The sequence below is a fragment of the Myotis yumanensis genome, unplaced genomic scaffold (assembly GCF_028538775.1).
Source record: "Myotis yumanensis isolate MYYU_CA2020_CCGP unplaced genomic scaffold, mMyoYum1.0.hap1 SCAF_4, whole genome shotgun sequence".
Lineage (NCBI taxonomy): Eukaryota > Metazoa > Chordata > Mammalia > Chiroptera > Vespertilionidae > Myotis > Myotis yumanensis.
Genome location: NW_027223755.1, coordinates 102,473,875 through 102,489,330, shown reverse-complemented (window position 1 = coordinate 102,489,330; position 15,456 = coordinate 102,473,875). Strand labels below are relative to the sequence as shown.

The 15,456-nt window shown below is 47.8% G+C and overlaps 3 protein-coding genes across 9 annotated transcripts in view; 1 reads left to right on the top strand and 2 right to left on the bottom strand.

Annotated features, from left to right (window-relative positions):
* Positions 1 to 88: 88 nt before the first annotated feature.
* TSR3 (TSR3 ribosome maturation factor) lies at positions 89 to 2,625 on the bottom strand. 2 transcript variants are annotated; one of them, XM_070413343.1, is made up of 6 exons: positions 2,424 to 2,625; positions 2,102 to 2,321; positions 1,572 to 1,804; positions 933 to 1,106; positions 718 to 781; positions 89 to 479 (listed from the first exon to the last, which is right to left on the bottom strand). In XM_070413343.1, exons 1-6 carry the CDS (start codon positions 2,533 to 2,535, stop codon positions 296 to 298), a joined length of 987 nt encoding a protein of 328 aa, XP_070269444.1. In that variant the 5' UTR covers positions 2,536 to 2,625; the 3' UTR covers positions 89 to 295. The 2 variants fall into 2 exon arrangements, with proteins under 2 accessions (XP_070269444.1, XP_070269445.1); XM_070413344.1 differs by having other exon boundaries at positions 1,572 to 1,765.
* Positions 2,626 to 2,677: 52 nt separating this feature from the next.
* Positions 2,678 to 12,541, top strand: GNPTG (N-acetylglucosamine-1-phosphate transferase subunit gamma). Its single transcript, XM_070413337.1, has 11 exons — positions 2,678 to 2,769; positions 2,891 to 2,948; positions 3,033 to 3,100; positions 11,038 to 11,092; positions 11,159 to 11,242; positions 11,335 to 11,428; positions 11,499 to 11,613; positions 11,683 to 11,765; positions 11,853 to 11,981; positions 12,074 to 12,155; positions 12,244 to 12,541. Exons 1-11 carry the CDS (start codon positions 2,715 to 2,717, stop codon positions 12,339 to 12,341), a joined length of 921 nt encoding a protein of 306 aa, XP_070269438.1. The 5' UTR covers positions 2,678 to 2,714; the 3' UTR covers positions 12,342 to 12,541.
* Positions 12,518 to 15,456, bottom strand: part of UNKL (unk like zinc finger) — a 54,799-nt gene continuing 51,860 nt past the window's right edge. For all 6 annotated transcript variants that reach the window (XM_070413336.1, XM_070413330.1, XM_070413332.1 and 3 more), the window contains one exon: positions 12,518 to 15,092. In XM_070413336.1, the coding sequence (XP_070269437.1) occupies positions 14,974 to 15,092 (119 nt within the window). In that variant the 3' untranslated portion in view covers positions 12,518 to 14,973. The remainder of the gene's footprint in view (positions 15,093 to 15,456) is intronic.

Here is a 15,456-nt window from a genome sequence, read left to right as displayed (position 1 = left end):
CCAGACCTTTCCAGCCAGGGTCAGCCTCACCAGAGGCTGAGAGTTCCCCCAAGCGCCGAGGCCAAGTGCAGAGAAACAGAGGCTCACGAAGTGTCCCTGCAGCTTCATTAGGGACTCTGAGGCAGGACCCAGAGCAAGGTGTGATAGAAGCTTTGGGAGAGAACCCGACAGAGCCCAGTGCTGCTCGTAGATGCGATGAGCCAGGACCGCCAGGCCTGTCGTCGTTCCCACCAGTTCCACTGCTGTCGCTAGGTTTCCTCATCACTCTGCCTTGAAAAATACACGTCTGGAGCCTTCAGTCTCTCTGCCGTTTCTTGATTCCTTTCCAAACCTCGGCAGGGGCCCTGGCCTCTGACCCCTGCTCCCGCGTCTCCTCCTCTTCTGGGCTGCTGCTGCTGCTGCAGTCTCCATCCTCAGCTTCAGGCCCAAGTGCCTCAGACTCCTCCTCACTGTCACTGTCATCACTGTCCCTGGGCAACCTGGAAGTAGTTGTTTCACTAAAGGCACCACCTGACCCACAAGAGCCCTCAGGCCGAGTACAAATTCCTCTTACTCCCCGTGTTCTTGAATCCAGAGCCTCTCAGTGGGACGTCCATACCCCCCATCTCCACAGCCAACCCTCCCACCCGGTTTCTGCAGAGCAGGAAGGGCTGAGGCCAGAGGCTGAGGACAGCCTGGGTCTGAGCTGTCAGGAAAGTGGGAAGCCTAAGGACCTACCGGGTGCCAGCCACGGGCCTGTTGGGATTTGCAAACTCTCGACCTGAATCCACATCAAAGGGATCTGAACAGAGGGAGCAAAGAGGACAGTGACAGGTGAGCTTTGAGCAGAACCCAGCCTTCCACCCCTAGAGCTTCTCAAAGAGGTGGCAGGCATGGAGGGTCCTGGCTCCCAACTGGGGGGTGGGGAGGCTCACATCCATGCCAGGCCTCACCGATCGCCTCCTCAGGGCGCTCCTTAGCATGGGCCAGGAACTCCTGCTCTGCCTGCAGCACCTCCTCTGGGCCACAGCAGGCTGCATACTTGTCCAAGAGCTGACGGTTCAGGTCTAGGAAGGCCTTGCCCCACTTGAACTTCCGCAGCAAAATGACAGCAAGGTCTGAGAAGCCTGATGCCGCAGAAACAGGAAACCCAGGAATGTCAACAGTCCCTTTCCAATCCTGAGTGTGTCCCCAGCGTACCCAATGCTGTGTGTCCCAGGAGCTAAAAGCACCTGCCAGACACTATCCTAAGTCCAGACAGCCCATGCCTGCCTCTGCAGCCACTCAATCCCCCTGCCCACCTGGGCCTCTATTGGGACCATAAATTCCCTGAGGATGAGTTGAAGGGTGATGGAGGACTCTCAGGGCAGTGGTGCCAAGATAACAGGCCAAATCTGAGTGCTGGCAGGCCAGCTATTCATGTTGCCACCTCAACCCCACAGGGGGAAAACTTTTAAGTGGGAACTGGGATAGAAACCCTGACCTTTCCATTTCAACCACCTCTGCCCACACCCTCACGGTTTCTCCTGGGACTTGCCAGTAGAAAACACACTGCTGGGGGCATAGCCAGGCTGCCAGGCCGGGACACTCACCCAGGATGCAGAAGGTAGCCGCAAAAGCCTCCACACAGGACAGTTTGCAGGGCCGGCCATAGTTCACAGGGTTGGCAGCCACCAGGTGAGGCAGCAGCCGAAAGTGACTGCCCCGCATCTTCCCAAAGGGCGTCTCCTCCAGTCTGGCCCAGGAGCAGTCGATGACAGCCACGCCCGACTGTGCCACCAGCTGTCTGCCAGGAGCAGCATAGGGTTCTGGGGGCCAGCACCACCTTGGCGATGGCCCTAGAACAGGTATGTCCCTGGAGACTGGCCTCGCTAGGGACACAGTAAAACCATCCCCTGCCCCAAACAACCTCCAGGGGCCCTTTATAAGCCAAGCTCTGGGGCAGCTCAATTCTTCACGTTTATTTGAGATCTATATTCTGGGCTCTACGCTGGGCAATTGGGACAAACTAGACAGACAGGTATCAATAGGTGAGCCCTGAAAGGAGTGATGCGCCAGAGTCGGGGCTTATTAAGATAAGGGTCCAGGCAGGCACCCCGCCCTCCCGGCTCCTCGTGCCTACCTGTCAGCGGGGGACACGTACTGGGAGCCCATGGGGCTGAGCACCAGGCCGCCGAACCTGTGACCGAGGCGCAGGCAGCGCACCAGGCCTAGGCGGGCCAGCTTTCGGCCGGTGCAGCGCCGGGGGTCGCAGTGGCCCAGCTCCCACATGGCTAGCGTGCAAGGCAGCGGCGCCGGGCTCCGGCTGTCCCTGTCCTCGGCCGTGTCTGGCTCCACGGACGCTGCACCGGGTGGAGAACGGGGCCGGGTCACGCGCGGCTCCGCCGACCTGCCCTGGCCTCCGACCCCAGCCCCGGGCCCGCCGCCAATCACACCGTACTTACCGCGCAGCGCGACGCTCACTTCCTCGGCGAACGCTTCCAGAGAGCGGCCCGCGGGACGCCGAGTGCGGCCGCCTTCGGCGCCCGGCCCGCGCGCTGCCCTCCGGCGGCCCATGGTGGAAGCAGGGCACCCAGACCCGCGGGCGAGCCCCTCCACGGCAGCCCGGCTACACCGCTACACGCGCTAAGCCTGCGACAGGCGCGCCTACTATTTCCGGCGCTCACGTGACCCGGCGGTGCTCACGTGACCCGTCGGCGTTCACGTGACCGCGCGCCCTGCAGGCGCCGGGGGTGATGGCGGTGGCGTTGGCGCGCCTGCTGCTGCTGCTGCTGGCGCTCGCGGCATATGGTTAGTGTCTTGGCCCCTGGCGCGCCCTGCCCAGGCCCCGGCGACCCCGAGGCCCTTCCCCGACCTGTCCCCGGGCCCCTCCCAGACCCGTCCCCACCTTCTCACGCCCGGTTCCCCACAGGACCCACGTACGCGGGCGCCGCCAAGATGAAGGTGGTGGAGGAGCCCAACACGTTCGGGTGAGCAGCTTTGCATGGAGCCGCGGGCCGGGTCGAGGGGCGACCCAGGGCCCGGTTTCTTCCTGACCCTGCCACTTCCCGCAGGCTCAACAACCCGTTCCTGCCCCAGACCAGTCGCCTGCAGCCCAAGAGGGACCCTTCCCCCGTGTCTGGTGAGTGCCGCTCCCTGGCCGCTGACCTGGTGGTGGCCAGCGGGGAGCAGGGAACTGGCCTGGATTCCGGGGGGACCGGGTCAGCGCTCGGGAGCTGGCTCCCGGGGAAGGGGGTGCGGGCAGGTAGGGACGGACGGCGTCGGATGAGGGGCCCTGGGAGTTCGGGCTTAGAGGCTCATGCATTGGTCTGTCAGCCTTTTAAAATTATTTTTGAGTGCGCGACATTTCAGAACATTCTTGTACCAAGTTAAATAGTTGCCCCCGAACTTAGTGCTTTATTTCCTTCTCTAGAGGCAACTTCTGTTAATAGTTTGGTGTCTGTCTTTCCAGACGACTTTTATGCTTTTTCATGAAACGTGTAGTACTTTTTTTGTGATCTTTACATTGTGTCTTTTTAAAAAATAGTACCACTATATGTATAAGTTTATGCATTTACTGTTGTCATTCACTGTGTGTCTTGTATTCTTCACGGTGGTGGATGTAGGTCTTCATTCTTTTCACTTGATGCTTGGTATTCCATAGGATGGCTCTGCATTCCGCTATTATTAAGCAACCAGGGGCCCAGTGCGTGAAATTCGTGCACTGGTAGGGTTTCTAGAAGCCACCTCCACCAGCCCGACCTCCCTCCCTTCCCCTGCTGGCCTCGCCCCCTGGTCAAACTCCCGGTGGAACTCCCCGGGGAGGGGACAATTTGCATACTATGCTTTTATTATGTAGGATATGTTGTTTACATTTTTTGGCCATTAGAAACAATGCTGTGAAGAACATACCTGGTAGGGACTGCCTCTTTATAAGTCATGTGACAGGATCCCAGATGTGGTTAGGTTGATGAGTATTTTTAAAAAAACACATTTTATTGATTTTTTACAGAGAGGAAGGGAGAGGGATAGAGTTAGAAACATTGATGAGAGAGAAACATCCATCAGCTGCTTCCTGTACACCGCCCCCACTGGGGACGTGCCTGCAACCAAGGTACATCCCCTTGACTGGAATCGAACCTGGGACCCTTCAGTTTGCAGGCTGGCGCTCTATCCACTGAGCCAAACTGGTCAGGGCAGTAAGTGAGTATTGAATATGAGAAACACATTGCAATAATTTTTTAATTGAATATTATGTGCGTTAGGGTCTGTGCTGAGGATACAGAAAGAACAAAACGTACAATACTTGTCCTCATGGACTGGAGAATTTAATGGGGTGTAGGCAATAAACAAAGAAGTAAATGAAGTGTAGAATGTTTGATGCTCTGTAGGTGTGATAAGCAGAGTGTGTGTGGCGGGGGTGGGGGGAAAAGTGTTTTATTTATTTATTTATTAGAAAAACAAGCAATAACATATTGACCACAGCAAAAACACACTTAGGACATTGAAACAAGGAAGAGCATAGAACATGGGTAGGGGACATACGGTGGCTTTGTAGTATAACTTGATATCTGGTATTGTGATCCTTCTAACTTTGTTCTTTTTTCTCAAGATTGTTGCAGCCATTTGGGTCTGTTTTGGTTCCATATAAATTTTTGGAGTATTTGTTCTAGATCTGTGAAATATGCCCTTGGTAATTTAATAAGGATTGCATTGAATCTGTAGATTGCTTTGGGTAGTATGGACATTTTAATAATGTTAATTCTACCAATCCATGAGCACGGTATATGCTTCCACTTGTTTATATCTTTCTCTGTCTCTTTTTTCAACATCCTATAGTTTTCCGAGTACAAGTCTTTTACCTCCTTGATTAAGTTTATTCCTAAGCATCTTAATTTTTTTGTTGCAATGGTAAATGGGATTGTTGAATTTCTCTTTCTGACAATTCATTATTGGTGTATAAAAATGCCATAGATTTTTTGGGTGTTAATTTTGTATCCTGCTACACTGCTGGATTCATTTATTAAATCTAGTTTTTTGGTGGAGTCTTTAGGGTTTTCTGTGTACAATATCATGTCATCTGCAAATAATGAGAGTTTTACTTTCCAATTTGGATTCCTTTTATGTTTTCTTCTTGTCTGATCACTGTGGCTAGCACTTCCAGTACCATTGGGATTTGGATATGGATTACAATTGAATAACTAGGTCACTTTTGGTAGTTGAGATCTTAATATTAAATCTTTTTATCCATAGACACAGGAAATCTTTCTTTATATGTATGTCTTTAATTTCTTCCAGCAGTAACTTGTAGTTTTCAGTAGATAAGTGTTGTGCCTCCTTGAATAAATTTATTCCTAAATGTTCTTCTATTCGATGTTATTGTAAATGGAAATATTTTCTTAAATTTCTTTTTTTGGATTGTTCATTGTTAGTGTATAGAAACACACTGGGTTTTGAGCATCAATTTTATATCCTGCAACTTTGCTAAATTTATTTGCTCTAGCATATTTTTGTAGGGTTTTCTACATTTATAAATATGCCACCTGCAAACATGACAAAGTAATTTTACTTCTTCCTCTCCAATTCATCCTTTTATTATTATTCCTCCTCCTCCTCCTCCTCCTCCTACTATTACTACTACTATTTACTACTAGCCCAATTGCTCTGGCTAGAACTTTCAGTATGAAGTTGAATAGTGAATAGCAGTGCTGTGAGCATCCTTGTCTTGTTTCTGATCTTGGGGGATGCTTTCAGTTTTTCACCGTTGAGTATGATGTTAGTTATGGATTGTGCATAGATGCCGTTATTATGTTAAAGAAGCCTCCTTGTCTTCCTCATTTGTTGAGTTTTTTATGGTGAAACTTGAATTTTTTCAGGTGCTTCTAGAACAGTTGGGATGATCCTATGATTATCCCCCCTTTCTGTTAGTGGGTATACTATTAGTTGATTGGTTTTTGTCTTTTGGACCATCCTTACATTCTAGGAGTAAACCCTACTTGGTCATGGCATAGAGTCCAATGTGTTATTGAATTCAGTTTGCTAGTATTTTGTTGGGGGGGGGGTTACATTAATTCATAAGAGATGTTGATCTGTAGTTCTCTTTTCTTGAAATGTGTCTTTCTGGCTTTGTTGTCAGGGGAATGCGGCCTTAGAAAATTGAGTCAGGAAGTATTTCTCCCCTTTAGTTTTTTGGGAAGAATTTGAGAAGAATTGATAATTGTGTGTGAATTGTCCAGTTCATCTAGGTCAGTGATGGCGAACCTATGACATGCATGTCAGAGGTGACATGCGAACTCATTTTTTTGGTTGATTTTTCTTTGTTAAATGGTGTTTAAATATATAAAATAAGTATCAAAAATATAAGTCTTTGTTTTACTATGGTTGCAAATATCAAAAAATTTCTATATGTGACACGGCACCAGAGTTAAGTTAGGGTTTACAAAATGCTGACACGCCGAGCTCAAAAGGTCCACCATCACTGATCTAGGTTATCAATCTGTTGGTTATCAAGTTGTTCATAGTATTCTTATAATTCTTTTTATTTTTGAAAAATTGATAGTAATGACTCTTCTTTTATTTCTGATTTTAATAATTTGAGTAATCTTTTTTTCTTAAACAGTCTAGCTAAAGATTTGTTGATTTCTGTTGAACCAACTTGATTTCAAGAACCAACTTTTGGTTTTACTGATAAATTTCCTCTTTCTTCCTGCTGCTTTGGGTTTAATATGCTCTTTTTCTGACATATTAAAATGTAGGTTATTGATTTGAAATCTTGTTTTTTGAATTTTTTTATATATATACTTTTATTTATTTACTAGAGGCCCAGTGCACGAATTCGTGTACGGGTGGGGTTCCTCAGCCTGGCTGACTATCGGTGCCGATCAGGGCTGCAGGAGGTTGGCTGGTAGGGTGGAGGGGCCGTGGGAGGTTGGCTGTGGGAGTGTCTGCCCCCTGGTTGCCAGTGTGCATAATAGTGACCGGTCCTTCGGTTGCTTAGGCTTTTATGTATATAGATTTATTTACTTATTTTAATCCTAACTCGAGGATATTTTTTCCATTGACTTTTAGAGAGAATGGAAGGGAGAGAGAGAGACAGACAGAAACACTGATGTGAGAGAGAGACACATCGATTGGTTGCTTCCCGCATGCTCCCTGACCAGGGCCGGGAGCCTGCAATGGCAGTACATGCCCTTGTTCAGAATCAAACCCCGAAGCCAGCAGTCCACAGGCCAGTGCTCTATCCACTGAGCCAAACCGGCCAAGGCTTGAATGTTTTGACAGCTATAAATTTCCTTCTTAGCATTGCTTCCACTGAATCCTGTAAGTTTCAGTATCTTGTGTTTTTGTTTGAAAGTATTTTCTAACTTCCCTTGTGATTTCTTCTTTGACCAAGTGATTAAGATTGTGTTATTTAATTTCCATATACTTGTGAGTTTCCCACTTTTTATTGATTTGTTTTTCAGTGTGATCAGAAAAGTAACTGTGATTTCAGTCTTTTTAAGTTTATTAACAAATAGTTTTGTGTCATAATATATGGTCTGTCCTGGAGAATGTTCCATCTTTTCATTTTCAACCTGCTTGTGTCTTTAGACCTAAAGTGAGTCTCATATAAGTAATTTATTTTCAATTCATTTGGCCAATCTGTGCCTTTTTTGTTTTAAATATATTTTTATTGATGTCACACAGGAAGGGAGAGGGGGAGAGAAAGAAACATTGATCAGCTGCCTCTTGCACACTCCCTACTGGGGATCGAGCCCGCGACCCAGGCTTGTGCCCTGGCTGGGAATTGAACTGTGACCTCCTGGTTCATAGATCAGTGCTTAACCACTGAACAACACCAGCCAGGCCAATCTGTGCTTTTAAGAAATACATGTTTTTATTGATTTTGTCCTTTGTTTCTTCCATTAGTTTTTTGTTGTTAATCCTCACCCAAGGATATTTTTTCCATTTTTAGAAAGAGTGGAAGGGAGGGAGGGGAAGAGAGAGAAAGATGGAGAGACATCAATTGGTTGCCTCTGCACACCCCCCAAACTGGGCGGGGAATCAAACTTACCTGGAAACAAACCCAGGTATGTGCCCTTGACAAGACTCGAACCTGTGGTCCTGCCGTGCGTGGGCCTAAGCTCTAGCCCCTGCACCACACTGGCCAGGGCTCTTCCATTAGTTTTTTGTTTTTTTTGTTTTTTTTTTTGTTTTTTTTTTAAAATATATTTTATTGATTTTTTTACAGAGAAGAAGGGAGAGAGATAGAGAGTCAGAAACATCGATGAGAGAGAAACATCGATCAGCCGCCTCCTGCACATCTCCTACTGGGGATGTGCCCGCAACCCAGGTACATGCCCTTGACCGGAATCGAACCTGGGACCTTCCAGTCCACAGGCCGACGCTCTATCCACTGAGCCAAACCGGTTTTGGCATCTTCCATTAGTTTTTATTGACTGTTTTTCTTAGGTGACATGTTTGATTTTCCACTTTTCCCCCTTTGTGTATATTTTACATATAGTTATTTTTATCAGTGGTTACTATGGGGATTATGTAACATTCTAAAGTTCTTAGTCTATTTGAGTTTATACCATCTTAACTTCAATTGTATATAAAAACTACTCCTACATAGCTGTTTCTCTATCAACCTTGTTTTTACAGATTACCTCTTAAACATTGTGCACCTGCTAACATAGATTTATAATTTTTTATGCATTTGTCTTTTAAATTCTGTGTGTTTACAAAGCAGAATTGCAATGCTGGCTTTGTAATTTGCCCTTTACTGGAGGTTTTTATAGTCCTTTCATTTTAACTTGAAGGACTCCCTTCAGTGTTTCTTGTAGGTCAGGTCTAATTGACAGTGAACTTCCTCAGCTTTTGTTTACCTTATTTTTGGAGGATATTTTCCCTGGATATACTAGTAGAATCCTCGGTTGAATTTTCATCCCACTGCTTTCTGGTTTCCAAAGTTTCTGCAGAGAAATCAGCTGGTAGTCTTATTGAAGACAGGTCACTTCTTACAGCTTTCAAGACTTGTTTTTTTTGTTTGTTTGAAAAATAGTTGTAGACCATTTTATTTAAATATATGAACAACCAATGGGCTACTGCAGTCCAAGTAAACTCTTCACATTTAGAACCTTTGTGAAGTATAGTAAGATAAAGTAAGACTGTTGGTCTTTTATAGATTCCTCCTGCCCCCCAGACCTGGACATAGAGATACAGATAAATGTTTATATAGTTAAAGAGCAGAGGCCCAGGTGAAATTCCCCACCCCAAACTGGCTCCCCAACTCAAAAATTACCTTTGGCCCCTGAGAACCCCAAAGACCACCCTCCCAGGTTTCACACAATATCAATTGCAGCAACAGTCGTGCATAGCAAAGTATAAGTTCTGTGCATTTCACAGCACAGAAAACCCTTCTTTCAGAGGGCATGCAAGTTGCTGGAGATTACACCCCCAAGTCTGGTGCTCTTGTGATGAGCAGCTTACTGGCAAACACATCTCCCAGTGTTGTAAGCAGGCAAATACACTGGGCACATTTTGCTGTAATTCCATCTACTTGTCAAGACTTGGTTTTTGACATTTGTCTCTTGTGTCTTGATGTGGGTCTGAGTTCATTATACTTGGAGCTTCTGGGATTTGGAGATTCACGTCTTTTATCAAATTGGGAAGTTCTTGACAATCATTTCCTCAACTAATCTCTCTGTCCCTCTCTCTTTTCCTTCGGGGACTCCCATGTGTCCCACAGGTTTCTTAGGCTCTGGTCACTGATTCTTTCTTCTGTCTGTTCAGATCTACCTCTGCCCACATCATTTTCCTGATATCCTTTAGTTATTTGTGTTTTCTTTTAGTTTTTGGAGCATATTTAAGGTATTTAAGTGTTTAGTAGCCCTGGCTGTGGTGGTGTGGCTCAGTTGGTTGAGCATTATCCCATGCACCAAGAGGTGGCTGGTCTGACCGATTTCTGGTCAGGGCACATACCTGGCTTGAAGGATTAATCCTCAGTAGGGAGCATGCAGAAGGCAGCCAATTGATGTTTCTCTCTCTCCCTGTACTTTCCTCTCTCTCCAAAATCAATAAAAACATATTTAAAAATAAGTAAAGTCTTTAATAAGTCCACTGTTTGAGCTTCTCTCAGTATTTGCCTTTGAATAGGCAGTGTGTTCCTGTTTCTTAGTATGCCTTGTAATTTTTATTGAAAAAACGGGTCTTTGAAAACAGTTACCTCTGCCAGTTAGTTTGCAGACTGGCTCTACGATGGGGCAGATCTTCACCAATATCTGGGCATATTCTGAGTGTAGAGAGCAGCCTGAGGTGCATCTTGCTATTAGGCATGTACATGTCTTTACTTCCTAGAGCAGTGATGGCGAACGTTTTGAGCTCGGCGTGTCAGCATTTTGAAAACCCAAACTTAACTCTGGTGCCGTGTCACATATAGAAATTTTTTGATATTTGCAACCACAGTAAAACAAAGATTTATATTTTTGATATTTATTTTATATATTTAAATGCCATTTAACAAAGAAAAATCAAAAAAATGAGTTCGCATGTTATCTCTGACACGCGTGTCATAGGTTCGCCATCACTGTCCTAGAGTCTTGCCTCGAACTTCTGAGTCTCTAGGCCCCCTGCAGCTTTCATGAGCAGTGCCCACTTTTCCCACCTGAGGTCTGAGGTAGGCAAAACAAAGACCAGTCCTCCGGCAGCCCCCAGCCAGGGTGGAACGTTGCAGATAAGGTCGGCCTGCTCCTTGTGACCAGCAGGAGGGTTAGGGGTGGCACAAGACACCTGTGCTACCAGCTTGAAGGTGCTTTTGTCCTTCTGTCCACGTGGTTGCTGTAAACCTGTTTTCAGAATTCCTCCTAGGTTAGCCCAGCCTGTTTCTGCTTGCTCTTTTGACGTTACAGGGACACGAGCTTGGAGCTCAGTCTAAGATTTTGCTGACATCGCCCAAACTCCCGTGCTCCATTTTTAAAGTTTAAACCAGCCTTTTCCCTGAACGGCCCGTTCTGTGGGTTGTCAGTTGTTTCCGCCTGGTCTGCTTTTCCACGTGCCTGCTCTTACACGGGACTCAGCATGTGGCATTTTCCCTTCTAGGGCCTGCGCATCTCTTCAGACTTTCTGGCAAGTGCTTCAGCCTGGTGGAGTCCACGTGAGTGAGGGGAGGGGTGGCAGGGGCGGGGGCTGGGAACACCCCTGACAGCAGCTGTACCCCCAGGTACAAGTACGAGTTCTGCCCATTCCACAACGTGACCCAGCACGAGCAGACCTTCCGCTGGAACGCCTACAGTGGGATCCTCGGGTGAGCTGGGTGTGGGGATGAGTAAGTAGCTACAGGCTGCTTGGTGTGGAGCTCCCCAACCCAACCCAAACTTATGCTCTGCTCCTCCTCAGCATCTGGCACGAGTGGGAAATCGCCAATAACACCTTCAGGGGCATGTGGATGAGGGACGGTGACTCCTGCCACTCCCGGAGCCGGCAGAGCAAGGTGGAGCTGTGTAGGGCGTGGCCTGGGGATGGGGCTGCTTTACCCACTTACCAACCAAGTTTCCCCCCAGGTGGAGCTTACCTGTGGAAAAAGCAACCGATTGGCTCATGTGTCTGAGCCAAGCACCTGTGTCTACGCACTGACCTTCGAGACGCCCCTTGTCTGCCATCCCCACTCCTTGTTAGGTAGGATGCTGGAGCCCTGGGAGGTGGGGTAGAGGGGCTCAGCTAAGTCTGAGTTCACTTGGATCTTAGTGTACCCAGCCCTGCCTACGGCCCTGCAGCAGAGGTGGGACCAGGTGGAGCAGGACCTGGCCGACGAGCTGATCACTTCCCAGGTGAGGTGCTGCGGTGGGCACCCCCTTGGCTGGGTGCAGCACAGCGAGGAACTTATGAGGTGTTTCCTCTTCATCTCTGACCTGCAGGGCTATGAGAAGTTGCTCAGAGCACTTTTTCAGGATGCTGGCTATTTAAAGAGCCCAGAAGAAAGTGAATCCACACAGGAAGGCGGTGCTCAGGGTCTGGTGTTTGAGACCTTGGACAGCTGCAGTAAGGTACAGATTGGGAGGGTGGGAGCCAAGTTCTCTGGACACAGACGGCCTCCCGCCCAGGGGCCTGACGTGCCCTTTGAACTTCTCTGTTTCAGGCACATAAAGAACTATCAAAGGAGATTAAAAGACTTCAAAGTGTGCTGACCCAACATGGCATCCCCTACACTAAGCCTGTGGGTAAGTCGCGCCTGGGGGCCCAAGCCCACCTTGGGACCTGCTGCCTGTGAGCCAGATCCTGACCTGTCACCTCCTGGTGTTTTGGTAGAAACTTCCAGCTCTGAGCACTTGGGCTCCAAGATACCCACAGACAGGACAGCAGAGCAGCTACTTGGCAGCCCAGGGCTGCTTGGGAACACTTTATGACCTGGGCGAGGGCTGAAGACGGACCGGACTGGCATCCTGTAGCAGGACGGAGCAGCAGGCCGGGACCCTGGTGCAGAGCGAGAAGGCCCAGGAAAAGCACGCGACGAGCAGGGTGTGCTTCCTCTGTGCCTTCCAGGCCAGTGGCTCTCAGGATTGTACTCAAAGATGCGGACAAATAAAGATTCAAAGTTTTAATTCCATACTGATAAAAATAATTCCATGAATTCTGTAAACCATTGCATAAATGTTGTAGTGTAAAAAAATTTAAACAAGTGTTAACTTTAAACAATTCACTAAAGTAAATGATTATGCCTTATAAATACTACCTTCTGGGTTAAGAAAATTCCATTCCAATAACATTCTCATCTAAATACTCAGAACATACAGATTGGGGGCTTTCATAAATTAGTCCACATGAAGCATCCACACACTGAGTTGAGGTTTGCTGATCAGCTGCACGAGTAGTATGACAATAATATTACTGCTAATATTGAGCACTAGAGCTGAGACACTGAGCACCACACGGCTTTCACTGCTACACCCAGCACTCCCCTCCCACCCACAGAGGGGATGGTGAGGCCCCTAAGCCCATGAGGCCTGCAAAGGGTGGCTCCCTCATAAGATCAGGGCCCCTGCAGGTGGTGGGGGAGGACCCCAAGGAGCAGCCCCCTGGGGGTGTACCACAATGACAGCCCTAACTGCGCCCGGGCACCCTGGGAGTTCCATTCTGGATGGTTCTTTGGTCTTCCCACCACACATCTATTCTCAGAGCAAGTCCTGACCTAAGAAGGGTAAGTGCTCAGGGGCTGCGCCCGAACACCCGCTGTGGTACCCCTGTGGGCACTACACCTATGGCCCCCAAACTCCACAGAACTGACCGAGTAGCTTATAAATAGACCTAAAGCTTAATTGTTCTTAATTGTTTATAATTGTAAAATGTCTAGGCTAGATATCAGTAATAAACACGGTCCTGTTATCCCCAAAAAGGCCGAAGGCCTAACATGGAAAACAAGTGCATAAATATTAATAAAAAATAATTTTAAACAGTGATAACAGTAGCACAAAATATACGTAATTTCTAAGACCTAATAAATCATTATCACTATAATTAAAAACAGGATTTATTAAAACCAAGTCAATAGTTAACCTTTAGTAGCACACTAGCTGTGGAATGTCATGGATCCACCTTTAAAATGATAACTGTTTATCAGTTTCTTATGTTAAAAATGTTTTAAACTTATTATAGTAAATACATTCTAATTTGGTCACTGATAAAAATTTTTACCTAGTCACTTTGCGCTTTAAAAATGCTATTAAAATTCTTTGGCAAAGCCCCAGGCAAGTAGAAAACACAAGTGTTCACTTCCAGGCTAGAGGGGCCAGTACCTGCTCCCGCCTCCCAAATGGCGGGTTCTGCGAAGATTTCCTCACAGCAATCGAGATTGGCCTCACTGAGCAAAGTTGGGGTAAACTACAGACATCTTTTACTTCCTCCCAGATTTCTAGAAAAAAATGACCCATTGTAGGCCAGAGAAGACAGGTCATCACTAAATCAGACCCGTTCTCGGGCGTTTCCTCCATGGACCTGAAGCCAGGCTGCTACGTGGGGGCCCGGGGACCAGCATTAGAGCCAGGTCCTCAGGGCAGCCCCTGCCCTGGCACAGCAGGTCTTCACGGATGACTGACAATACCTAGACGCACAGTTCAGACAACAGTGTCCCAAGTGTCGCCTGAGGTCTAATGTGAAGACGGGCGAGCCTGCCCACTCTGGCAGGAGGCCAGGTGGTCCCAGGTGTGGGGAGTGCCCAGGGGCCAGCTCCAGGAAGCTATGCAAAGCGGCTTGTAAAACAGATGTACCCCTTGGTTGCACTTTTCACTAGTATCAAATTGTCTTACAAAGTTTCAAGGGAGAAAATAAAACCAAGTGAACCATTCTCCTTTTGCAAGGCACAGGCACTTAGAAAAAGTGGCCACGGGTCATAGATGCGTAATTGAGCTCCCTCACTTTGCACGATGTTGGGAAATAAAACTCCAATTAGTGTGCACGAGCACATGGTTAGGAACAGTTCCTTTCATAAAATTAAAAACATCTAAATGTATGTCTTTCAATAATCACTCTGCTATAAATACTATTTGCACTTAATTTAAAACCTATAAAAATCCTAGGCATTTCTCACTACTAGATAAATGCTCATTTCATAAGTACTAATTTCAGAATATGAAATCTAATATATTTACCATACTATGAATTACAATAAACTGATAGGAAATACTTTAAGTTCACAGTACACATACAAAGCTTCATATGGCATATTAAAAAGACATGAACCTAGAAAGCAGCTTATAGCAGCTGAGACCGTCCACGTAAATTCCTCTGCTTACAAAGTGCTTGGCCGGGACGTGAACTCCCAGGATGTGGTCACAGTAGTGTCAGGACCGCAAACCCCATGTCATTACTGTGCCCATCCGAAACCTGGGCTGCAGGTGGGTGCGGTGGGTTTGCCTTTAAGGTCTACGAGAATACCATGAAACGATGCAGCTGGGCTGGGGTCCCGACGTCGGTGGCACCAGGAAGTGAGGCCACCATGGCTGCTGTCACCACTGGAGGGGCTGGCCCTCGCAGTAGGGGCACTCAGGCGCACTGGCCACACAGGGCTCGCAGAGCACACGGTGCTGGCAGGGCTGCAGGACGGCGCCGCGGGCCGGCTCTCCGCACACCACGCACTGCTTCGCTCTGAGCTGGAAGATCACCTGCAGGTGAGAAGTTGGCAGGTCACAGAAAGCCCCTTCCCACCACTGACCCCCAGAGGTGATCAAGAGCACGTGAAAATAATGGCTAGCGCAGGAAGGCTCAGGACTAGGATGGGACACCCGTGCCAGGGGTCACCCCAGGAACACAGAGATGGAGGTAGAGCTGCTTTTCCACAAGACCTTTAAGGGGGAGACTGGCTCCTGGGGTCTACGCCTGCGTGGGAAGGACAGGCCAGGATGGAGGCCCGTGACCTGTGGCTGGTGGGTCCAGATTCGGGCTGACCCAGCCCTTTAACCAGGGAAGAGCCACAACCCGCAGACTGCCTCGGAGGTGAAGCGATCAGGTATGTGCACTGCAGCCAGA